Here is a 25,390-nt window from a genome sequence, read left to right on the forward strand (position 1 = left end):
AACCAAACCAAACAACAAGGAAAACACACAAACCAACCCAAGAAGCAATAACTAATCCCATGATTTTCTAAGCTTATCCTGGCATCCAGGATGTGTTGCTCAGATCACCACTGGTAAAAGCTCAGTGAGTAATTACTTACAGACACTTAATTCCCTGAATGTGTTTAAAAATCACCTGGATGTGGTGCCTGGGGACATGGTTTAGTGGTGGGTCATCAGGAATAGGGTAATAGGGTCAGGACAAGGCTGGACTCAATGATCTTGGAGCTCTTTTCCAGCCTGAGCAATTCTGTGATTCAATGACTTGTGTATTCTTTGGAAAAGGCAATAGTGAGGTGGGCAGAGAGCAGAACAGCAAAATACTGCTGGGCCTGGTACTGCTGGGCCTGGTTTCCCAGCCAAACCATATCTGCAGGGAAATATGTTTTTATGGTGAGTTAGAGGAGCCAAAAAATTCTGCTCTCTAAACGATTCCATAGTCAGAAAAGGTGGTGATGTGTTGGGTGGTTTTTAAGGCACCTTGCTGTCCTTGCTTCCCCCTCCTGCTGCCTGCAGAACACATTTTAATAGCCTGGGTTTGCTTCAGTGAGAAAAGAAACAGCAAATCCACTTTCAGAAAATTAAGCTGTAATAATTTTACCGTGAAAACACTTTGATCCTCTCAAGCCCATTAAGCTCCCTTATCAAACCCAGGGTGCTGCAGTGACTGGAGGTACTCCAAGAGTTCCAGCATCAGAAAACACCTGGGACAGACAGACAGCAGAGACCTACAGAGAGCAGCAGACACACAACCCCAGCAAGGAGCAAGGCTGGGATGCTCTCCCCCCAAACATGAACAAACCAACACGTGGTGTGTGGTGGGATGAACCATCACCTCCATTAGGCAGGAAAATGCCTCCCTCCCCAGGGGACTTCTTGGAGAGGAAGGCAGGAAATCCAAGGCAGGCTCCTCTCCAGCTCCAGTGTAGGATGGCTGATACACGGCCAGGGATGGGGCTGCAGGAGGAAAGCCAAGAGCTCCACAAGAATCCCTTCCTCCTGCCCAGGCCATGGCAGTGCTGGGCCTGACTCATTAAACAGGGATGCCAAGGCATGAGCTTCAGCTCAGACCATGAGACAACAGAGTGTCAGCCCCTGAGAACACCCACGAGCTGCGGTGGGGAAGTCAAGGAAGGTTGGTTTTGTTCAGTGACATTCCTCCAAACACTGACTCAGTGATAATTGTCTGCAAAGCCAAGGATCAGCTGTTAAATAAACGGATGAGGATTTGCTAAGCTGGAAAACCACACAAATCCCCCCCCCCTAAGTGAACCTCTAGGATGCTGTGCACAGGCTGGTGTCCTCTCCCAGTTGAGTCCCACGTGCTGACCCCACCAGAGGAACACAACACTGCCACGTGGGAGAGAACCATGGGGAGATTCATCACCCAACCCTTGGGATGGGTTGGGGCTGCTGGGAACCTCAGGTTAAGAACTGGGATGGGGGAGGTGATGAAGCTTGAAGAGCAGAAAGAAAGGATGAGGTCCTGAGCCAACACGAAGAGCGTAAAGGAAAGAGCAAGAGTTGTGGTGACCTGAGTGTAGCAGAAGCTTGATGGACCATGACAAAATCTACTTTTAAAGGTCTAGGTCCCAAGAGGAGGCTGTCAGCAGACTCAGGACACAAAAGCATGAAAGAAGAGAAGCAGACAGGACGTATCCATCTGGGAGCCACATACAGGCAGCTGTCAGCAGTATCTATCCCTGGTAAACCCACTCAGATATTGCAGAGCAGGAATTAGACATTGCTGTTCATACATAGAAAAGATCTTTTTCAACACAACACAGTTCCTTCATTATATTACTGGTTTTATCTCTAATTTTACAGCACTGTTGAGCTCTTCAATGAGCCAGATTCCTCCTAATAAATCAGCCTGGTTGCTGTCCCTACAGGTGGGTATCCTGGTGTGGTGATGGGGCAGGAAGCAAGCATAATTCAATCTATTATCTCTGTGCTGTGATTCCTTCCACTTTGTCTTCTGCTGCATCCCAGCAAGACTGTAATTTATTACTTTGATCACTGCATTCTCCAGATGACACCTGGATTCCTGGGAGGAGTCCAGAGGCAATTCTGTAATCCAGTCCTTCACCAACGCCAACTAAATGATGACTCTTCACTAAAAAAGTGGAGCAGCCTCCAAAGTAAGACAACAGCAGCTTTCATTTTGAGGCATTAGCCATAAGAATGCCTTCATTTCCCCTTTAAATTAAGCTTTTACAAGGAGATATTTACATTTTCACACAAAAAGGTTCCGTAAGTGTAACTATTTCCTGGTAATTACTGTTTTTATGCAGCCATGAATCACTGCTAGGGACTGTGTAAGAACCATTCTCTGATATGAACCACTCTGGTCCAGACCAATGGGGAGCAAATTTCCTTCATAATGTAAGGAAAGGGCTGGCAAAGAGGCAGAAGCACAAATTTACACTCAGCTCCTCCAGAGCTGACAGTCCCCAGGGAAGGCAGAGACCTCCTCTCTCCCTGCAAACCAAACATCCTGTCCTCTTACAAACTCTGCTGGCTCTTTTTCCACCAGGCTTGTAGAGCAAGGGAGCACAGAACACATCCAGTAACCTCTCCACAGGTACAGCACTTGCTGTCTAAAGCTTCTCCTTTCCCTACATTACCCCTGCTCTTCTTTCCCTGGGAAAAAACGATGATAAATGGCAGAAGATTTAATTCTGTAGATTTAATGCATCCAAACGTCCCTAAATCTGAGCACATATGATGGAACCTCTCTCTTCCACTATTTCCTTAGTGACCCTCAAAGATTCCATGTCCCTGATGGAATACAGATTCTTTAAAAATACATATATCTTATATAAGATCTTCCCAAATAGAAGGAAGGTTTCATATTTTAATTCAGGCTCAGGCCCTGACAGTCAGCTGCAGGGTTTTACCCTGCCTAAGGCTCAGCACCCCAATGAAGTGGATTTTTCCCACTCTTCCAAGAGATTATGTAATAATCTTGGGGCTTGCATTGTTTTTTTTTGTTTGTTTGTTTGATTGATTGGTTTGTTTGGTTGGGGGTTTTAGATGTGATTCTTGTATTAGCCTGCAGACTCCACTCCAGTTCACTCACTGAGTTTATCCCATTCACAACCCATTAGTGACATGGTAAATACTGTTTTCTCCAGCCAGCTGTAGATGTTTGGAATGGAGCTGTGAGTATGGCAGAAATTTGGATTTTATTCCCCCCCAAAATCTGCCAGCAAACTGCTTCCTGACTTGAGGTTAGAACTTCTGGGAGAGGAAGAGGAAAATAAGATCCAGGTGAATTTCAGTAACACTGCCTACTTCTGAAAACTTTACCTCTTCAATTTTTGCTTCAGTTTCCTTATTTACAGAATCAGGGAAGTTTTTCCATTTCTGAGCCCTGGGGACACAAAGCACCAAGCTAGACTAATGCAGATTTACTATTCTATTGCTCTCTGTTACTAAGAATCCCCAGACTGCTCTGGGAAGGACAAAAATGTCTGTGGATGATTACTTTGAGCTCTGAAGACAACCACAACTCTTCTTAGGAAAGTGTAAACCTTCCCATGGGAAATGGGAGCAAGCAGCATCAGCCAGAATTTTTAATTAATGATGGGACAGGTGAGAACTGCTGGAAAAAAAAGCACATAACTAGGAAGACCTTCCAAAGGCAGAAACATATTTAAAAGCAAGAATTCTACTGAGTGAGGTGAGGAACACAGAAGAGTGAGGAGAGCAAACAAAGAGAAGGGAGGGAACAACACATCATGAACTATCTCTTCCTATCAGGTTGCCCCCTGATTCCAGCAACACCAGGGCAGGAAAAGTTGCTGGCATTGAAGATTTGGGATTGGTTTAATAGGTGCCCAACTCATAAAAAAAGAAAACTCTCCAGGAAAAGGGCAATGGCTCCAGGCTCCTCTATTCTGTAACAAGAAACGCTTAGAAAAAAAAAAAAGAAAAAAAAAGAAGAAAAAAAAGAAGAAAAAAAAGAAGAAAAAAAAGAAGAAAAAAAAGAAGAAAAAAAAGAGGAAAAAAAAGAAGAAAAAAAAAGAGGAAAAAAAAGAAGAAAAAAAAAAGAAGAAAAAAAAGAAGAAAAAAAAGAAGAAAAAAAAGAGAGAGAATCTGACAGCTGGCAGGAGAGAAATCATTTCAGTTAAAAAACAAAGGAGTTTAACCAGTGCCCCCCCAGCAGATTTTAAACTTTCCTGAGAACCCTGACAGATTTTAAACAAGGCTTCTGCCTTTCGGTGGCAGAGCAAGCCCAAAAAGGCAGCAAGACTGTTTCAGCCCCTATTTGGGCCATGGACACGTTCTGTTTTCCAGATCAGATTGGCAGCAGTACGTGCTGTGCCTCTTCCCTTCTCCTCTTTACCCTTTCTTGGTGTGAAGTGGGTGAGGAATTATTCAGTTTGGCAAAGGCAGAAAGGAGAAAGCAGACGACAGAAATTCACATCTCTCACGTTTCAGAATTCTGTTTACTCCTGGGAGTAGAAAAGACAGCAAAAAAAATGGCCAGCCAGGTCAAACAGCAACATGAAATCTCAGTCGTTGTTAGAACCAGTTTAAACTGATTTTAGATCAAATTTAAGAAGAGGTCTCAACTTTTTCAGCAAGCAGGGAAGCCCAGCCATACACAGCAAAGCACCCAGCCATGGGGTGCACCACCTGCCACCCCTCCACAGAGGCCACCACAAACAATCCTCATTCCTGCAAGCTAACAGAGCATAAAAACCATTCAGAAGACCACCATGGAAAAAAAAAAAACCAACAAAACCCCAAAGATTTCTAATTATCTGGTCAAAAAACACCTACCTACACCCACACTCTCCATCAGCCTTCCATCAAACCCAACCTGGATACAGTATTTTCAAGAAGTGTGTTTAAAAAGGCAACAAATAGGATTTTTTGCTGCTATTCAAAGAAACAAACACTCTCAAGTTTTTGTTAACCCATGAAAACCAAAATAAAAAATTGAGTTAGGTAAATTGAAATCTGTTCTCCCCACTGCAACTAATGGACCTTTAATCCTCTAAGCTTTTATGCTTAAAGTTTCACAGTCTACTACAGTAAAGAAACTTTCAGCTTTTCCCCTGTGTCCTCAACAGCTTCCCAGACAGCTAAGATAACAAGAGCAGAGTTAAAGCCTCCAATGGTATCACCATCATCTCCTTAATCCTCCCAGAGGCCTCAGTGAGGCTGTGGGACACACAGGGAATGGACTGACCATTACATCCTTTTTCCAGGGATCCAGGACCCTGGTGTGGGGCTCTGGACACAAGCCTGTCCCTTTCCCACCATCAGTCAGTCTGCCCTTTGTAGGACTTAAGTGGTAGCTATCAATTAACATACCAAATATAATTAAATATTATATAGAAAACCTTGTTATCTTCTGAAGGCTAATAATTTAAGTGAATTTTTACTTGTTCCCTTTTATTTGCTCATGTGGGGACCTTCAAGCCTTCAAGCTTTGGAAATGAATAACAGAAAGTCTTTTTTTTTTTTTTCTCCTTTTTCTTTTTTTTTTTTTTTTTTTACAGTCCCCCCTATTCCCTCACCAGATTCTCACTTCTCCCCTGGCTTTCCAAGAGACTTACAGTTGAGAATGGTGCGTTCTGGGCTGCCTTTTGTTCACCTTTAATATTCCACCTGGGTGCTGGTTTCAAGGTTTACCCCAGGCTGAGCTGAGGAGGGAGCTACTTTGAAAGAAATTCATTTAAAAGTTGCTTTCAGTGCTCATTTCCTATCTCATCAGGAAAAAAAAAAATAAATACACAGCCACTCTCAGCTGAAGGCAGAAATATTACAACAGGGTGTCCAGGATCATGTTGGGAAGTGGTACAAGCCAAACCATGCTCTAACCTTTAATATACTGCAAAGTGGGGAGGGAGGAGTGGTTGTAGCCCAGGCACAAAAGAGAAAACTTTCAGAACAGTCAGAGTACCACCCCTGTAACATCATCCCTCAGCATCCACCTCTGCAGGGAAGAGAGGCCCCAAATGCTCTGTCTGTTCTCCCAGGGTGGTGTTGAAAGATCCAAGTGCAGAGAAAGGAGAGGCCCAGACACAGAGCCTGACTCTGCCTGAGCAATGCCAGGGGAAAGGGACACAGACTGAGGGTTTAGAGACCCAGAAGAGGGCAGAATAATTCATTTGCATTAAAAAAAGAAAAAAAAAAAAAGGAAGGAAAAAAAAAAAAAAAAAAAGAACTATTCAGACACATCCTCCTCCCATTAAGTTGCTGAAACTTTAAATAAATAAAGCCCTCTGGAAACTGTTCAGACAACAGAAAATTCTTCAGACCCACTAAATGCAGCTGATGAACACAGACTCTTTAAGCCGAATTTTTGCTTTCTTTTCTTTCTTTTTTTTTTTTTTTTTTTGCCACGAGAAGCCATTTGTAGGCTTTGAGATTCCTAACCTATGAATTTCCGAGGACCATTTCTCCACTGAATATTCGAGAGTTGAGCAAGAGGGAGTTGTGATAGGCCCTGGGAAATCAGCTGCTGCCTTTCCTGCCTGTGATTTGATGAGCCAGAACCGTCCTCCTGGCATGCAGATTATTTTTACTCAAGCAACCAGCAACACAAAAGAAGTTGAAGAAGCCCAGGCTGCCCTGGCAGGATGGACACAGCCCTGCTCCAGCAGTGAAAAAGGTTCAGGGTGTATGGGGAGAGCCTTAGGGCTGTTCTGCAGGTGGGGTGTAAAGTCCTCAGGGTGAAAAACTTGCTTGAGGTCACACCAAGCAAGAGCTCAGCCCAAAATCCCCCAGCACAGTGACTCTATCACCCAGGCTTTCAATCTGGACTGATCAAGTCTGTGTTTAACATTTCAGTGTCTACAAATAACCACAGGTTTGGCCCAAATTAAAAAAAAAAAAAAAAAAAAAAGGCAAATATGAAAGAAAATTCAGTTCAGTGCCTGTGGAAAGCAAAGTTACAAGGGGGTAACCAAAGTGAACCAAAGGGATTAACACACAGTGAAAATATTTTACTGATGTCCTCATCTGAATTTTCTTCATGAGCCTGGAGGTGGTTTGCCCATCCTCCTCCCATGTCCAAAATAAGGGAGACACTTCTCAGGGCATTAAAAAAAAAAATTAAAAACTAAAGTTGAGGCCCAAAGATAAAGCCACAGCTTTGTTTATGGGCTCAGCAATAAGATCACTTGACATTTTACAACCATAAATGGTAGAGCTGCCCTCCCTTTGTATCCTGCAGCTAATGAAAGTCACCTGGGGGCTGGATGCCCCTCAGTCCCCTTGGCCCTGGCATGCAAAAAGCCCAACCTGGCCAGGACCCAGTGCCCTCCACAAGCCTGGTTCCAACTTGAAAGGAAGAGATAAAACTTGTGTTTGGGATAAGTGGGGTTGAGCAGTTCCCCCCGGGACCCAAGGAGCTGGGAATCCGGGGGCTACTGCTCACCCCCAGCCCCATTTTGGGTACTCACCTTCCAGGTAGCAGCTGGAGGAGGAGGAAAGCCCTTTCTTGGATTTGCAACCCACCAATTTCAAGCAAATCTCCAACATTTTCATTTGTTAGAGTTTGGCTTCAGCTGTCTGGTTTTCCCCCTTCCCCCCCTCCTTTCCCTTTCAGCTTCTTCTCGCGTTTGGTGAATTATCCAGTTAACAAAAAAAAAAAAAAAAAGAAGTTGAAAAAATAAAATCTGGGAAGACTCTTAAGAAAAAAAAGAAAAAATCCAGGAAAAGTCAGAACCGGAAGATCCAGGAAAAGTCGAAAACAAAATATCCAGGGAAAAATCAAAGAAATCCAACGCTCTGAAAACCATTACAAGGGCGAGCCCGAAAGGCGGAAAATCCTGGGGCCCCGCATCTCCTCTCCCGGGGAGTTAACTCCAGCCATCTTCCCTCTTTCCCAACTCTTTTGGCGGGAGAGAGGGAAGGGAGGGAGGGGGGAGGTTGGGAGGGAAAGGGAAATAATAAAGAAGAAGAAAAAAAAAAATAAGCCAAGCCAACCAAGTTGGGCAGTCGGTCACTCCTGGCAGTGGTTGGGGGCAGCTGCCCGCATGCCGGGGGGTGCTGGGTGCAAGCAAGGTCTGGGCTGCCAACAAAGGGCCCCCTTCAGCCCCTGCCTCCCTCCATGACATCAGGCAGGCAAGAAACGCCCTCAGTCCTTAACCCTCCTCCTGCCTGCCTCCTCTCCCAACACTGGAGAAGAAGAAGGACAAAATCAACAAGTTTTCCCCCGGTTGGGAGAGCCCTGCGGGGTTCCGGAGGGGGGCAAACGCAGGGTGAGGGGATAACGCTGCTTTTTGGGGGGTTTTGGGGTGGTTTTGTGAGTGGCTCTGTTCAAGGCAGGGAGTCCAAGTCTTAAAAGCACAGCACGTCACGGCGTGGGAAGGGAATTGTTTCAGTAATGAGTCTTGTAACTGGGGGAAGCCAACCATAAAGCAGCAGAGAAACTGCCACGGAGCCAGAGGTCCTGCCCAGGAGATGCAGTCAGAGCATCCCTGGGATCACTGCAGGCAAAGAGAAGGAAATCTCAGCTCAGGCAATGGTACTCACAGGATACTACTGCTCCCACACAAGGGACCTAAAGTTTTCCTTCTTCCCTTACCTACTATTCTTTCCCCCCTACAAACTGTGCATTTCTCTAAAGGCTGGGTGTTAATTCATTACTGCTCTTCAGTTTTGAGATTTTTGATACATTGCTTTCATTATGCATCTCCTTCCTAAAACAACCATCCCTCCTGTCACATATATTTCTATTCTATACATTTTATATATATATATATATATATATATATATTCCATAGATATATCTTTATAAATGAGATAGAAAATCAGGGGGGTGTATTCGATTCCATTTCCCACTCAAAAAATCCCCTTTCACTTCCCAAATCTTCAGGTGCTGTTGCTGCTTGGAGCAAGGGGTGCTCAAGGGTGCAGAGTTCATCAAGGGTGCAGAAGGGAGAGGCTGGGGAAACGGCCTGGGAAGGAGACCCTACCACAAACCATGTGTGGGTTACTTGGTGTGTCCCACACAGGATCAACAAAGCAGCAAATCTTCATTTTTACCCCTCCTCCCTTCACATCTGACAGTTGGTTTTGGCATGGTTACTGACCAGCACTCTTTTGCCCTCCAACATTTTCAAACATTTAATACTTCAGGGAAAACTCTGCATGCTTCCAGCATCTGAGGACCAGGCTTCCGAAACACCAAACAGTGCTCAGACTCTTTTAAACATCATTTTACAGCATTACTTTGCTTCAGAGTTCTGATCCAGGGGGTGTGCTTGTGAAAGACAGCTTGGAAAGAAATTCTTGGTCTTTCTCAACCCATACTGAACTGTAATAACAGCATCTGCTTTTTTTTTTTTTTGCCTTTTTTTTTTTTTTTTTTTTTAACACCACAAACCATGTAACTTTTAGCAGAGAAATGATCACAGTAAGGGCAGTGTGGTGTTCAAAGTGGTTTCAAGCTTTTTCTCAGTAAAAAAAAAATTAATGTGGATATTTAATAATCCAGGAAACAGCAAGAGAAATTAGATATTTCCTTAATCTAGATGGTCCAGACCCAGTCCCCAACCTCTGGCAGCCCATACATGTATTAGGAAGACAAGGATGCAGTTCCCCCCATGCTCTCCCTTCCTTCCTCCCTCCACTTCTGGAGAAGGATTTTTGTTTTATGGCAACAGGAGAGTTTCAAGAGAAACCAACACCTCTCTACTTGATCCCCACTCGCCTTGCTTTAGATGTGACTGCAGCAGAGAATTTGTGCAGAATTGTACTGGGGAAAAAAAAAATAAAAATAGTTAAGAGCAGGCTTGGAGGAGCAAACTTAAATGAGAGGAGGAGCTCCCCCATCACATGTTTAGGGAGCTGGGGTGAATTAACACTGTCAGAGCACACATCATTCATCTCCTTTTTCATGTGAGAAGCATCCCTACCCCTCTTCTCCTTCAGCTGCAGGAATAGAGAATCCCAGGAGCACAAAGCCTGTCCCCATCCCCACCACCCAGCCATTACAGTTGAGGTCCACACAATGAGCATGGGCAGAATTAAAGAGGATTACATCCCTGATGAACTCCTGGGGCTCTGATTCCAGCAGAAGAATGCCTCATCTCCACTGAAATTAGCCAGCTTGGAGAAGAACTTCACCCCAGGAGAAACACAGCCACTCAGGGAGTTCCACACAAAGAGCCAGAACTTCCTCTGTAGATAAACAAATTAATTCTCTTTATGTTTCCACCCAGAAGAGCTTGTGTGGTCCCCCTGCTACAAACTTGATCCCTCAATGTCTGCTCTTGTGTGTGATGGCAAACTAGGCTGTAAATACTTTGGAGCAAAATACCCTCCCTGCCTGTCCCACATGCCATGAAATTAACTGGTGATATGGCCAGAAAAGCCATACTGGTAGTGTCACACAAATTCTGCTACTCTTAGGGCTGACATCTATTCATCTCTTTCATGCTTTTTTGTCACAGGCATCTTAGAATAAAATCAGTCATGAAAAGCATGCAGATTTGGGGGCTCCAGGGTGACTGCTGCAACCTCCAACTCAGGCTCTGTTGCAGAAGACAAAACAGTTTTGGGTGGGAGCAATCCTCAGAAGCTCTGAAGGTCAACCTGCTGCTCAGAGCTATCTAAGGTGAGGTTGGTACAGGTTTTTTGCCTCTAAACTTTAACAGAGACTGCTGGGCCACGTGAAAACACTTTTTATCCTCTTACATCTATGCAGATTTGCCCTGCTGCAAGGTGTTGCTTCTCCTCCTTTTGCTGGGAACCTCTAAGAAATCTCTCAGCCACCTGTGGGGTGGTTACCAGAGCACTGGGACCCCTTCACCTCCTCTTCCCAACCTGCAGCTCTCTTGGCCCCAGGGGCATCACCTTGTTCAGCCCCCAGCAGATTCCTTCCAGTTTCTCATCATCTGCTATGGGGGAAGGAGGGAGCTGGACACTGTGCTCCAGATGTGGCCTCACAAGTGCCAAAAAGAAGGAAATGATCACTTCCTTCGACCTGCTGGCTCCTCTCTTGCTAATGCAATCCAGTATCCATCAGCCTTTATTGCTTGTGCTCATCCAAGAGCAGAAACCTGGGTAGCCAGCTGCCTTCTAGCAGCCAGCTCTGTGTTCCTCACCTTCTTTAAGCTATCTAAAATGGGAGGGTGGATGCTTCCAAAAAAGAATTATCACACACACCCATGACAGTGGCAGCAAAAGGACCCCACGAGCAGAAAGTGAGTTTTTGGCATGATCCCCCCCAACACCAGCAGCTGGAGCTCCTTTTGTTGTGATTCCAATAAAAGCAGCTTGAGTGCTCCTCACCCATTTAAAAGCAGAGCTCAATTTTGGTTTTTTGTTTTCAAATCCTCTCCTGAAAACATGGGAAGGTAAAGTTTGAAGGCCCTGCACTAGGCTTTGTTTTTTTGCTTTTTTTTTTGATAGGATGTTCAGCTGTTTCAGGATGGTAAATGTCACTTAAAACAGAAGGGGCACAAAGCTGTGGTTAAAGCAAAGGAATAAGAAAAAGAGCAGATTCCTCTTTAGAGCTGTGATTTTACCTCTGCCTTATCCTGCCCTTCTGTAAATGCAGCTGAGGGTTCCCCATGGAAGCTGAAGACTAACTCAGTGCAGGCTGTAAAGCACTGCTATCTCTGGACATAATTTTTAAGATACATTTTCCTTAGCAAGTGATAAGGTCACACGTGATTTAGGGCATTCACACATCACTGCCTTTATAATTAAAAATCAGTCCATGCCCTGGAGCACTGCCATACTACACAGCTCTGCTGCTGACACCTTTCACATAGTGATACAGCACATTCTAACACTATTACCTGCTTAAAAATACATTTTTCTATATAAACAAGCAGAGAAGCAGAGGTTGAAACCCATGAATGACCCCAGGATGTGCTACAGCCACAGCTGTAACAAAGCTGAGCTTTGATCCAACAGCAAATGAAGCATTCCCTGTTCCTGGGGGCTGGCCCAGCTTTGTCTGACACATCCCAGTTTGGGTTTTCAGATCCTCCACCACTAAAGGACTCCATCCAGTCTTAGATACAAATTGCCAAACGTTTGGGAAGATAGTGGTGTGTATATATGTGTAATATATATATATATATATGTGCATGTATATATGTGCACATGTGTGTGTATATATATATAAAAAATATATATATAAAGTATATAATATATATATATTATATATATATATATATATATATATATATATATATATATATATATATAAGTGGCTGAAAAGTGGGGGAATTCCACAAAGAGGATGTCCAACAGTTCCAAATTCTTCCCAAGCAAGAGGGTAGAGTCCTTCTTTTAGAGATAGTAACAAGACAGAGGGTACTACTAAATTCCTACTTTGGTGGTTTGTCTTTACCATACTCATGTAAAAAAAAAAACCAACAAAGGAGCTCCCCAGGGAACTACCTGGGGTATTAGCATTTGAAGCCTGAAACGTTAAATTCAAGTCCAAAGGGGCTCTCCTCAAAATCACTGAAAAAGTTGTGGGCCTCTTCCATTAAAAGCTTTTTGAAACATCTGCAGGGGAAGGAAAAAAAAAAAAAAAAAAAGAAAGAAAGAGGCATCTTGCACTTTTCAGATCTGAAAAAACCAGCAGCTTACCTTAAAGACACACACACACAAAAGTAAAAACTTTCTAAAAATAAAAAAATCACACAAACTCCCACTCACTGTATTCACTTCCACTGTCTGGGCATTTTATTAGGGTCGTGGAGTTTCTGTGCCATAGAAGTCACTTCAGTTTAGGGATCCTACTTAAGGTCAGGATTTTCTACCAAAGCAGAGAGGGCTCACAGGCAGCCAGGACACAATCAGGAAAGATACATACTTGGAAAGCATCAGAAAATAAATTTTAAAGCCATTTCTTTGCCAAGTACTGACTCAGATCTTGAGTGGGAGCATTTCCGTATTTCGTCTGAGTGGAAAGGCAAGGAAATGAAGATGAACAAGTAAAGTTAAAACCAGAGGTTAAAAAAAAAAAAAAAAAAAAAGCTGGTGACTGCTGGGGATATCTTGGGCAATTCTGAGCACTTCTGCAGGAAGAGCCAGGAGGAGCCATAAAACCTGTTTCAGTCCCCACAGTCACTAAGTGGTTAATTTCTTCCATTTAAGAGCTGAAAAATCTGCCAAAGCAGAAGACCAGGCCTAAGAGATCAAATTACACATGAGGAGGGGGTGGAAGGGGAGAGGAAGAAAAGAAAACAAGAATTACTGAGCCACTGCTGCAGGAGACCCAGCAGGGACTGGAGAACAGGGAGGTTTCCCCAGCTCTGCCTCCAAACCCCCTTGGTTGTCACCCACACCTTGGTTGTCACCCACACCTTGGCATTCATATTTCAGGAATATCAACCTGTACCAAGCTCCTTCCCTCTGGCCAATGTGAAAATCCTTTTTGTGCTGTGGAATGGATGTGACTGGAAGGTTGAACCCTGGTCCTTCCTCTCTGCACCCCATTTTGTGCTGAATTTTTTCTCCCAAAGGGAGGGCTTCACTCTGGGCACAGCTCTAGGAATGGGGTCAGCTCTTGCTGAGAAAATAATAATAATCCACCAATAAACAAATAATCCATCGAATCTGGTAGAAATTTAGCTCAGGTTGAGGATGCAAAGGACTCACAGCAATATTAACATCTCCAGAGCTGTTTCAGGGCAGGGAAAAGCTTCCCCCCTCCTCTACTCCTCAGCCACCTAAGCTGTAATTCAGCCAAAATTGAGATCATTTTCTGAAATGCAGAAAATGTCAAGGAACACACACAGCAACAGGAGAGGAAGAGAAATTCAGCTCCAAGGATCACTTTTCTCTGGGGATTTAATCCTAAACTCTGCTTTTGAACACCATCAGGATCAGGGGACAGAAAGTGATACAGGATCACACCATAAACTTTTTTTTTTTAAACACAAAGCAACAACAAACCCCTAAAAAACCCAGTGCCTTCCAATCATGAATTCAAGACTTCACTAATTCACCCACAGCTCCTATTATTTTAAGAAAGCAGAAACCCTTTGTAACTATATAAACATCTATACAAGTATAAAAGATGCTCTATAAAAGAATCAGCAGTCATTTATTTTGAAATACAGTATTTATCCATCCTCAATAGCTACTCTCAGCCTTCCTCAGATATGCAGGTGAAGTGCCTGGTGCTCCACAACATGAATTGCTTATTATTCCCAGCAGAAGAAATTAAATACCCACTCCCAGAACAGAAAAGCTTCCATTTAATTGGAACTGCCTGCAGCAATGGTTCCCCCAGACAGCTGAGCATTTTATCTTGGTGTCAGGATGCTACATCAGAAGTTTTAAGAGCCCTGCTGGTACTGTGGCATAAAGGCAGGACCAGTGTTTTCTCTGGGGACAACAGGCACAAACTTCAGAGAGAAACAAGTTATTTCCCTGTGAAGAAAGGGAAGTATAAAAATCTCTGTACACCTCCAGCCTGGTCCAGCTGGAGCAAAGATGCAGAAAACCAAGATGTATCCACTTCCCTCCCACAGTGCCCAGCACAGACAGGTGCAGTTCAAGTGCTAAACTTCCACAAGGGTTTAAAAGATTGTTTTTCAATTACCAAATGTAACAGCACAATGAAAGAAGCATTTTAATTTGATTTTTTTTTTTTTTTTAAGCTAGGTAACAGTCTCTCTAGGTTGTAGCATCAAGGCAAAGCAGAAGCCTGGTGCCACATTCACCAGGGCAAGGTTTCTTAAATCTTTCCAGAATGAGTTTCCTGGTATGCACAGAGCACAATCCTTGTCATATTTGCATTTAGATTTAGAAAATGGCACGAGACTGTGGATTACCTTCACATTTTCTGCCTTTCCAGGCAAAAGAGGCAAGAAGATAAAGAAGAAAAGCATAAAAGAGAAATCAGCAGCAACTCTGCTTCTCTGCATATTTTGAGAAATCCAAAGTTCCTTTCTTTTCACTCCCTCTTCACCCTTACCTGTCCATCACTAATCAGAACTATTCACAGAGCAGATACATTACATGTGCTCTGAGGTTTACAGCTCCTGGCCTGAATAAAGATTGTGGATTTTGTCTGCCTGCATCCCAGAGGGAAGAGAAAGGGAAGTGAGGAGGGAGAACTGAATGGCACCAGTCAGAACCCTCTGAGCTGCCCCATCTGGAGCTGCAGGCTCAGCTGGGTCCCTGCAGTGCTGACAGGGACAGAAAAGGGGGGAGGAAGGGGGAAGAAGAAGGGGGGAAGAAGAAGGGGGGAAGAAGAAGGGGGGAAGAAGAAGGGGGGAAGAAGAAGGGGGGAAGAAGAAGGGGGGAAGAAGAAGGGGGGAAGAAGAAGGGGGGAAGAAGAAGGGGGGAAGAAGAAGGGGGGAAGAAGAAGGGGGGAAGAAGAAGGGGGGAAGAAGAAGGGGGGAAGAAGAAGGGGGGAAGAAGAAGGGGGGAAGAAGAAGGGGGGAAGAAGAAGGGGGGAAGAAGAAGGGGGGAAGAAGAAGGGGGGAAGAAGAAGGGGGAAAAAGAAGGGGGGAAAAAGAAGGGGGAAAAAGAAGGGGGGAAAAAGAAGGGGAAAAAGAAGGGGAAAAAGAAGGGGAAAAGAAAAGTATCTCTAAAGAAACCCAACAAAAATAGCTGTGAATGCAGGAGTGGAGCAGATATAGCTGCATCCATTAATCATTCAGAGAGCATCAAACAGAGCCCAGAGTCAGCTCTGGGAGCCCTCCTTCCACCTGAACTGGAAATCTTTCAGCCAGCCCCCAGGAACTGGCCATGCTCCAGGATGGATCTAGGAAAAGCAATGCCTGAAATTCCTAGAGAGCTGACAGATCCCCAGATGTGCAGATAGATAGATAAAAAGCTCTCTGGACACACAGCTTTGTGAGAAGCTCTTTCTGGAGTGAGATGTTCAGCTGTAGCTCCTCTGCAGGTCTCTCCTGTGTTCCATGAAGTTCCAGGCAGAATATGCAACCACTCCAGAATTAAATTCAGATTTTCCCATATCTGATGGAGCTCCTGCCCACCCCGAGGTCTTGTGTCAGTGATTCCTAAGTTCAGAACACCCCTTGTTACTCCTGCAAATGGTCAGCCTTTAATACAACCTCTTCTGGTGTTACCTTATTCCTGCTTTCTCCATGAAGGAAAAGTCATGCAGCACTCCCAGAGCAAATAAATGATGTCCTAAGTTTCCTGAAACTGCATCTCTCTCCCAACAAGAGGAATGGAAAACACCACATACTGCCCAAGTACAATATTCTTAGCTCCTTGATTTGATTTCATCAGATGGTCTCTGATATAAAAGCTTGGGGTTTACTGGATGAGCCCTGAAATGGAGTGCAGAAAGCACTTCAGTAGTTCATGGTGGATTCAAGCTTCCCTGTTAGACACATTATATATATAATATTTTATATATATATATATATATATGTATAATGCATATAATGCATATAATATATGATATATAATATATAATATATATATAATATATAATATATAATATCATGTATATCATTTTATATATATATAATAACATTATAGCAAGTTATTGCAAGAATAAAGACAAAAGCCTACAAGATAAGTGAACAGACAAAAGCAGCCAAGCAAATGTGCCACTAAAGGAGAAGGAAGGCTCTGGCTTGAAGCAACATGTGGTAGAAAAAAAAAACCAAAGTAAAAGCCAAGTGGTTTTTGTTAGGCCACACGTCCCAATTTCCTTGGTCCAGCTCTGCCTTTGCCAGCCTCACACCTGGCATGGGGCCAGAAGATTTTCAGAGGGGTGAAAGAGCTGCTGTGTTCCCCTAATCCCTCCCTCCAACACACGCTGCCTTTAGGGTGCCAGGAAAACCTATTTTAAAATTAATCTGAAAGCAGAGGAAGGTTTAGAGAAAGACAGAGGACTAGAAAGCTCCAGCAGCTCTGGAATCCAAGGGGGGATGAAGCCAATCCATCACTGCATGTTGGAGGAGTCACAGAAGATACCAAAGAGGTAATGCAAAAGGATTTTAAGCCATGCAACACATCATTTATAAGATCAAGAAAAAGCAGAGAGCAAAAAAACCCCACAGATTATGTGATCCTCATTTTTTAGTTGTACTTGTATAAAGGATGTCAGAACGCCACCGGGAGGATTAGCAGGTTCTTGTTTTGGAAAGAGCTGCTAATAGTTTGGTTCACTTTTGCTAACACTGCCAACTCCTCTAATGGGGTCTGGATTTGAAGATGGAAATAATTTTAGGGGGAAAAAAGTTAGGGGGAAGAAATTGAGGGGGAAGAAATTGAGGGGGAAGAAATCGAGGGGAAAAGCTAGGGGGAAAAAACTAGGGGGAAAAAACTAAGGGGGAAAAAACTAAGGGGGAAAAAACTAAGGGGGAAAAAACTAAGGGGGAAAAGTTAAGGGGGAAAAGTTAAGGGGGAAAAGTTAAGGGGGAAAAGTTAAGGGGGAAAAGTTAAGGGGGAAAAGTTAAGGGGGAAAAGTTAAGGGGGAAAAATTAAGGGGAAAGAAATTAAGGGGAAAGAAATTAAGGGGAAAGAAATTAAGGGGAAAGAAATTAAGGGGAAAGAAATTAAGGGGAAAGAAATTAAGGGGAAAGAAATTAAGGGGGAAAAACATTAAGGGGAAAAACATTAGGGGGAAAAAATTAAGGGGGAAAAAATTAAGGGGGAAAAAATTAAGGGGAAAGAAATTAAGGGGAAAGAAATTAAGGGGAAAGAAATTAAGGGGGAAAAACATTAAGGGGAAAAACATTAGGGGGAAAAAATTAAGGGGGAAAAAATTAAGGGGGAAAAAATTAAGGGGGAAAAAATTAAGGGGAAAGAAATTAAGGGGAAAGAAATTAAGGGGGAAAAACATTCAGGGGAAAAAATTAAGGGGGAAAAATTATTAAGGGGGAAAAAATTAAGGGGGAAAAAATTAAGGGGGAAAAAATTAAGGGGGAAAAAATTAAGGGGGAAAAAATTAAGGAGAAAGTTAACCATTCAGCTTAATCACATGCTCTAGGAATAATCATGCCATGGGTTTATTCCCAACTCTTCTTTAGATTTCTCCTCTAGTTGTAGATAAACCAATTACCTGGCTTTGTAAACATGGAAGGTTTTCATGCCACCTGGCTTCTGCACCAGCTAATTACAAATCAGGTCCTAGCCTTGAGATCCACTGCTGGGAGTGTGAAACATTCAGCACCACTTCCAGTGCCAACTTCCAGTTTCTCAAACCCATTTCCCACGTACTTGGAGGGCATTCCCAGTCTTCCCATCGGGCATTCCAGTCTTCCCATCGTGTGGAGCTGCTGGCAGCAGCCTGGCTCTGGCAGAGGGCAGGATTTAAAGACTCCTCCTGCTCTTGAGCTCTGCTCTTGATCTTCCAGGCTTTTCACAGCTTGCCCAGGGTGTGTTCAAAATCAACAACCCATCCTGCACAACCTGGGAAAAGCCTGGAGATGCAGGAATCCAAGCAGACATGAAAAGGAATTCGATCCAAGGATAATAATTTTTTTTTCTCCCCCTCCCACCAAAACGTTTCGTTTATATCCAAGAGAAAAAAAGAGAGGGGGTTTTGTGCCTGAGCTCCCTTGCTCAAAAACCCAAAGAAAAAGGAATTCCTGGCTCTCCAGAAACTGGTTATTTTCAGAAGTTACTCTGGAGCATCACTTTACCTGCAGGGGATGGGCAGCTTTGATGCTTCTTACTCTGTCCAGATAAAAATCAACCAAGTTCAGCACCTGAAGCTGTGTTACAAATGCTCTGTCCCAGCAGGGGAGGAGCCCAGCTGGAAGGGAGATTCATCATTTTTTTGCTATGTTCTCCTACCTCTGCTAGGAGGAACAGCCTCAGTCTGTTGGCCTCATAAATAAGGTAAAGGGGCTCTCAATTCTCCCACCAAAACGTTTCGTTTATATCCAAGAGGAAAAAGAGAGGGGGTTTTGTGTGTCAGAGCACCAAGATGCTCATTCCATGGGGGAAACCCAAGGGGAAGGGGCTTTCTGGGGTGACAAACTGGGAGAGAAATGTGCTGGGACTCCCTGAGGTCTCTAAGCCAGCAGAAGAATAACAGAAATGCAGTGAGTTCTACAGCTTAAGGACAAAGTGCTCCAAACCACCTTCAGTCTTGAAAGCTGCAAGGAGTCCACCAAGTCGTGGAAACCTTAATGGGAAAATAAAAAGGTTTCCACAACTGCCTCTTAACACTGCTCCTGCCCTCTGCTGAATCTGCTCTCCTCAAGCTGCTCAGAATATCCTGAGCAAAAGCAAACATGAGCAGCAGTGAGGAACAGCCTATCCTGAAACCACTTCCAGGAACAGGGATTGTTTAAAAAAAATACATTAAGTGAAACCATCTGTATTAAGGGTCAAAAACCAGCTGAGGCTGAATGTGCAAAAATTGTCGTTTTAGAGAATTTGGCCAATTATCCCCTTTGTTGGGTTTGGGTTTCATCTGGATAACCAGTGGCACCCAAGGTGGTAGCAAAGGGAGAGGACTTGAACTCAGCAGCTCCAGAGCCACAAAAATATTACTTTTATCTTGGTGCTACCCCTCTCCTGCCTGCTCAGAGAAGCTTTTCTCAATCTCATTCACTGAGCATCCCACAGCCAGCCCTGGGTTAGGCAATCACCCCAGTCTCTGCTGCCAGGCAACCACTTGCTCTGAATCCCAAGGGATGCTGCTTTCACAAGACTTGCTGGCAAGAGGTAGGTGCCCAGAGAGGTTCAAGGAAAGGGGAAAAAAGGAAGAAAAGGAGGGAAGAAAAGGAGGGTAAGAAAAGGAGGGAAGAAGAGGAGGGAAGAAGAGGAGGAAGAAGAGGAGGGAAGAAGAGGAGGGAAGAAGAGGAGGGAAGAAGAGGAGGAAGAAGAGGAGGGAAGAAGAGGAGGGAAGATGAGGAGGGAAGAAGAGGAGGGATGAAGAGGAGGAAGAAGAGGAGGGAAGAAGAGGAGGGAAGAAGAGGAGGAAGAAGAGGAGGGAAGAAAAGAAGGGAAGAAAAGAAGGGAAGAAAAGAGGGAAGAAAGAAGGGAAGAAAAGAAGGGAAGAAAAGAAGGGAAGAAAAGAAGGGGAAGAAAAGAAGGAAGAAGGGAAGGAAGAAGGGAAGAAAAGAAGGAAGAAAAGAAGGGAAGAAAAGAAGGGAAGAAAAGAAGGGAAGAAAAGAAGGGAAGAAAAGAAGGGAAGAAAAGAAGGGAAGAAAAGAAGGGAAGAAAAGAAGGGAAGAAAGAAGGGAAGAAAAGAAGGGAAGAAAAGAAGGGAAGAAAAGAAGGGAAGAAAAGAAGGGAAGAAAAGAAGGGAAGAAAAGAAGGGAAGAAAGAAGGGAAGAAAGAAGGGAAGAAAAGAAGGAAGAAAAGAAGGGAAGAAAAGAAGGGAAGAAAAGAAGGGAAGAAAAGAAGGGAAGAAAAGAAGGGAAGAAAAGAAGAAGAAAAGAAGGGAAGAAAAGGGGAAAAATCTTAAGTCCCATCCCACTTACCAGAAATTTGACTTTAATGGGAGCACATTGCCCCAGAGGAAAAGGAATGGTCAGAAGATGTTGGGCACTGAGCTCTTCAGGTATTTATTTGACAAGTGCCACCATTTATTTGGGTTATTATTTATATATGTATATAATTTTTATATTTTTATTTATATTTATATATTATTTACTGGGGAAAGTGCCACCAAAGGGAAGATGCCCTCAGAGATCCTGATCACTGGAACAGTGGGAGAACAGCTACATCTGAGTATGGGCTTAGTCACCTCCCAGGGATTTGGTAATATCCAATTAAGTGCAGAAATATTTCCATATGTTATCACTGGTGAAGTCAGACTGCAATCACTTATTGCAGCTGCAAAGGCAAAAAAGTCATTAATCTTTTTTTTTTTTTTTTTTCTGGAAAGCAAGCAGAGGGTGATGATGAAAGGGAAAACTACAATTCATTTCTTTTCAGCAAAACTGCCAGCAAGAAGGCTAAGAGAATACCAATTTTCAGTTGTTTCTTTTTTTTTTTAATTAACATTTACAGGCAAACATGTAAATGCCTTGCAGCTTTTTAAAGCAGACAAAGATTTAATGGATCCAACATAAATGCAAATGTCAGCTATCAAAAGTCAAATTGCCCAGCTATGGTGTAATGAAATAACTCTGCTTGATGGGAATGAGGCCACAGGTTTGAAATATGGCTTTAGGTGTAAAAAATAGAATATTCTTTCACAGAACTTGCAAAACTGTAATGCAATTACTTGCCTAAACCAAAATTTTACAGATATTTAAATTCAACTCTAAGATATAACGAGTCATCAGTTTGCATCAGCTTTGTTGGGGACCATATCACTCTTCAATCAAAAAAATGAACTAATGAAGTTTTCATGCTCTGAATAAAGCAGCTACAGCAAGAGAATTAAGCTGAACTGGAACCCTGGAGTGCATGCACATTACAGTCCCAAACCATTTTTACATCCTGAAGATAAAGTGTCAGAATAACCTGTACACGTAGAAAAATATAAATATTGTCAGTATGCAAAGCCAAGGCCTGGCAAGGAACCCCATTGCATTTGTTCAAACAATCTGCAGCTTGAAATGAGTTTAACCCCAGTGAAAAAAACAGCCCTTGGGAGCCAGAAATTTTTTTTTTATTCAGCTTTCCAGAGCAGGATGAGGCCAGGCTGGTGGGACAGAGAGGGACATTCATCAAAATTATTCAGCACCCTGTTAAGTGAGGTATGGAGCCACCCTGGCAGGAGCCTGAGCTCCCTTGCTCAAAAACCCAAAGAAAAAGGAATTCCTGGCTCTCCAGAAACTGGTTATTTTCAGAAGTTACTCTGGAGCATCACTTTACCTGCAGGGGATGAGCAGCTTTGATGCTTCTTACTCTGTCCAGATAAAAATCAACCAAGTTCAGCACCTGAAGCTGTGTTACAAATGCTCTGTCCCAGCAGGGGAGGAGCCCAGCTGGAAGGGAGATTCATCATTTTTTTGCTATGTTCTCCTACCTCTGCTAGGAGGAACAGCCTCAGTCTGTTGGCCTCATAAATAAGGTAAAGGGGCTCTCAATTCTGAACCAAACTCAATACAAATTCAATATGTGAAGCACAAGACATTAACTTCAGTTATGCCACTGTACGGATGCTTTTTCCCTTCAGAATTACATCATAAAGATTAATTAATCTGTGGGTTTGAGGTGTCCAAACACCACAGTGTTCAGCAGCACAGAAAACTTTCCAATCAAGCAAGCAGTGCATCACAAGAGGCTGTGCCTATTTCACCTGCAATAGGAATAAAACCACAACTAATCCCTGAAATCACCTCCCATAAATCAAGATTTGGTTGGAAGGAGTTATTCTGCATCCCCTTCTTGTCTGTTTGTGGATGGATGTGAAGAGAAAGAGCAGCATCCATCAACAGCAAAGATCCCTGTGGTGATGGAACCAACAAACAGCCCCTGGGAGCCAGTTGAGCTCTGGATATATTTTTTAGAAACCACATGATGCTTCCTTAACAGGACCATGACCAGGGCAGACAAAATGGCCCAAGGGTTATCCCACTGCAGCTGTAGCCCAGTTTGTAATCCATCCCAAACCTGAAGGTGGTTGAAAACATTGAGGAAAAGGATGAGCAGGGGCCAAACAGAGAGATTGCACATCCCCCCCCCCTCCTTCCTGTCCCTCCCAATACGTTTTCCATTAACATACCAAAACACACATATCAATGAAGAATTCGTGGAGATTCCCTGAATACCAAAATACTGAGTATAATGGCAAGCAGAAGGAGCTTAACACCCTCTTCCAGTTCCACACCCTGCCCCGGGTGGATCACTTTTCTAAAGCTCCACTCATATTTACAGCAGCAAAGTCCTCACTGAACCCCTTCACCACCAGTGCCTTCCGTGGACCTGGAGCATCTCGACTCCAGCGACCACAAATTCTGTATCTTTAAATCCCATTTTCATTTTCCAAGTTTCTGTTTGAGCTGTTACAGCTCCCTCAGGACTCCACTGACTCACTGCATTTTTGGGATGACGCAAGCAGGCTCTTCTGCACAACTTCAAAACAGGCTCCAAGCATTTCCAGTCAGAAACTGCCCACCAAAGAACCCTATAAAAAAGGGTGCTCTTCCTGAGCAAGCATCACCCCCACGAAGCCAGGAGCAAAGCTTCAGTTTCTCTCCTTATTGGAAATATATTCATCACTGGCACTTCTGCTCCTCGGGAATACTTCTAGGAAAGCTGAAGTTTCCATTCTGAAAGCTTGTGGAAAATAGTTTGCTCCTGACTGAGCACCTACTTCCTCTGACCCATCCATCTCAACCCCATCAGCTCGGGGTCCCTGTCGTGCTGTTGAGTGTTCATGTAAATTCCTCTGCTCTCAATGCTTTCAAAGCTCTCACAAATACAAAATCACTCTCAAGTTCCAACCTTGGTTTTCAGTTTCTCAGTTTTACCTCCCAGCAAGGGTGGGAAGGCAAAGAAAGAGAAAATCTGTCCCAGGAGGGAATGTTTAGAGGACACATGAACAGACTGAGCACTTGTGCCTGTGGATGGACTCTTTGAAGGGACCTGAAGCCACCACAGGGACAGATGTAAGGAAAAAAAGAACTGAACTGGGGAAAGCATCTCCCATGACACAAGACTGAACTCTGTATCTCTTCCTTCTGAATCCTTTCACTTAGCTCTTCCTGCTGCCCCAATCATTGCAAGTCAGCAGGCAGACCTTTTAAGTACATTTTTTCACACAGGAATGGTAACAAATGCAAAACAAACACTGGGCTTCTGACTTACATTTGCTGCTTGATAGCAAAGGCAGCTGAAAAATCTTGGTTTTCTAGCTTTCAGCTATTACTCAGTCTGTAAGATTTCACTGTGACGAGAGAACTGGGAGCAATGTAAAAATGAAAAATAATGAAGCAGAGAAAAAAATCAGAAAGACAGATGAGAGAGCCTCGATTGATCATCTACCCTAACATCCCTAACACACATTTTAAGGCAAAAAGCATCCTTGCTGGAGGGCATGCTTATCCTCTTCAGTTTCAGGTAGATGTTGAAGACAAACCTGTTGACACTTCATTCTCCACGGGATGCAGCACACTGGGAAATCTTTTGACTATCAACTTGCAGGCTCAAGGCAGCATCACAGGACCTGTGCCCTTGGCAAGGGATGTACAGGAAGCACTGAACATTCATTTTCTCATGCTGCAGGGTAACAGTGTTGTTAGAGACATCCCAGTACCTGGGATTAAGAACATGGAGCAGGCAGGTAGCTTGGAGCCACCAGAAGAGCAGGCAGCAAGCAGGTAGAGCACATCCCTGCTCCAGTCCTGGTATCCAGAAGGGCTTTTCTGTGTGGATATTGGGAGTTTTCTACTGAACCACATTAAAAAGGTCTTCTAGGATGTAAATACTGAAACAAATTTATGTAGATTTTCTTTAATTGGTATTTGCAGGATCTTGAAATAACAGAGAACTCAGGATCCTGCCAACTCATGATGACAAAATGAGCAGGTTTGCTAAACAGAAAAACATACTCAGTTTTAAACTGTGAATGGGAAGCTGTACACATGGCATGCTTTTTCTCACAATCCAATTACTGGCTATTTATCACATTTCTCCAGCTAACTAAACTTCTCTTTCTGAATTTTTGAGTCCCCCAGTTCACTCTTAAAGCAACAGGGAGAAGGAATGAGTCCCAAAGTTAGAACTCTGATGCAGGGTTGATGTATTGGTGTAGGAAAACAGGCCAGCTTTTAAACCTCTGGAAAGCTTGTTTCTTCCAATCAGAGTGGATTTGAAGCCCATGAATCAAGGATGCAGTAAGGACAGCAATTAGGAAAGTGTCAGGAATTATGATTCAGAGAGGTGAATCACCAGCAGCTCCCCTGCGGGGTGGGATTTGGGAGAAGCAAACCCAACTGTGGCCCTGTAGAAGATTACACAACCCTGGTCAGCAAGCCCAGCCACGGGGATGGTTTACTTGGAGACAGCACTCAGGTCCTCCTTCCCAAACCTCTCTCCACGGCGCAGCACAAGGCGTCTGCTGCTCTCGCTGGGTTCTTTCCACTTGCAGTTTGAGGTTTCAGTTGCCCAGAAGCCCACACACCAGCACAGCCCCGCTGCCAAGCATGTGATAGAGCCCTGGCATGGAAGTCCTACTCGATCTTCTCAAGAGCTGTTTGTTATCCAACAGCCCCAGCTCAGCCAGCTTTACTCCAGCTTCACAGGGGACGAGCAGCCGTGGCGTGTTGCTCTTCTCCACTCTTCCCAGTTCAGAAATTATCTTTGTACAGCACAGGCTTTATGCTCGCCCAATAGTCTGGCCTCCAGCAACAGCACATCCCAAGCTCAGACACCCCACTTAGCCAAATAATCCGTGACACTTTCAGAAAATGTGTTTTGAGCCAGAGGAAGCTCACAGAAGATGGGCTTTTTCATAGGGTCCTTTGGATCACGGGGGTGCAAACAGCGCGAGAAATTCTGCAGCCCG

The 25,390-nt window shown here is 43.8% G+C and overlaps 1 protein-coding gene across 2 annotated transcripts in view; it reads right to left on the reverse strand.

The window, feature by feature from the left end:
* Positions 1–25,390, reverse strand: part of ABL1 (ABL proto-oncogene 1, non-receptor tyrosine kinase) — a 77,726-nt gene that overhangs the window by 25,201 nt on the left and 27,135 nt on the right. Inside the window, exon 1 of one of the 2 annotated variants that reach the window (XM_071766539.1) lies at positions 7,464–8,090. The exons of the other annotated variant lie outside the window; for it this stretch is intronic. Within the exon in view, the coding sequence (XP_071622640.1) occupies positions 7,464–7,548 (85 nt within the window). The 5' untranslated portion in view covers positions 7,549–8,090. Of the gene's footprint in view, positions 1–7,463; positions 8,091–25,390 lie in introns of those variants that run through there. 2 annotated transcript variants of the gene reach the window in all.

The sequence above is a fragment of the Heliangelus exortis genome, chromosome 22, assembly GCF_036169615.1.
Source record: "Heliangelus exortis chromosome 22, bHelExo1.hap1, whole genome shotgun sequence".
Lineage (NCBI taxonomy): Eukaryota > Metazoa > Chordata > Aves > Apodiformes > Trochilidae > Heliangelus > Heliangelus exortis.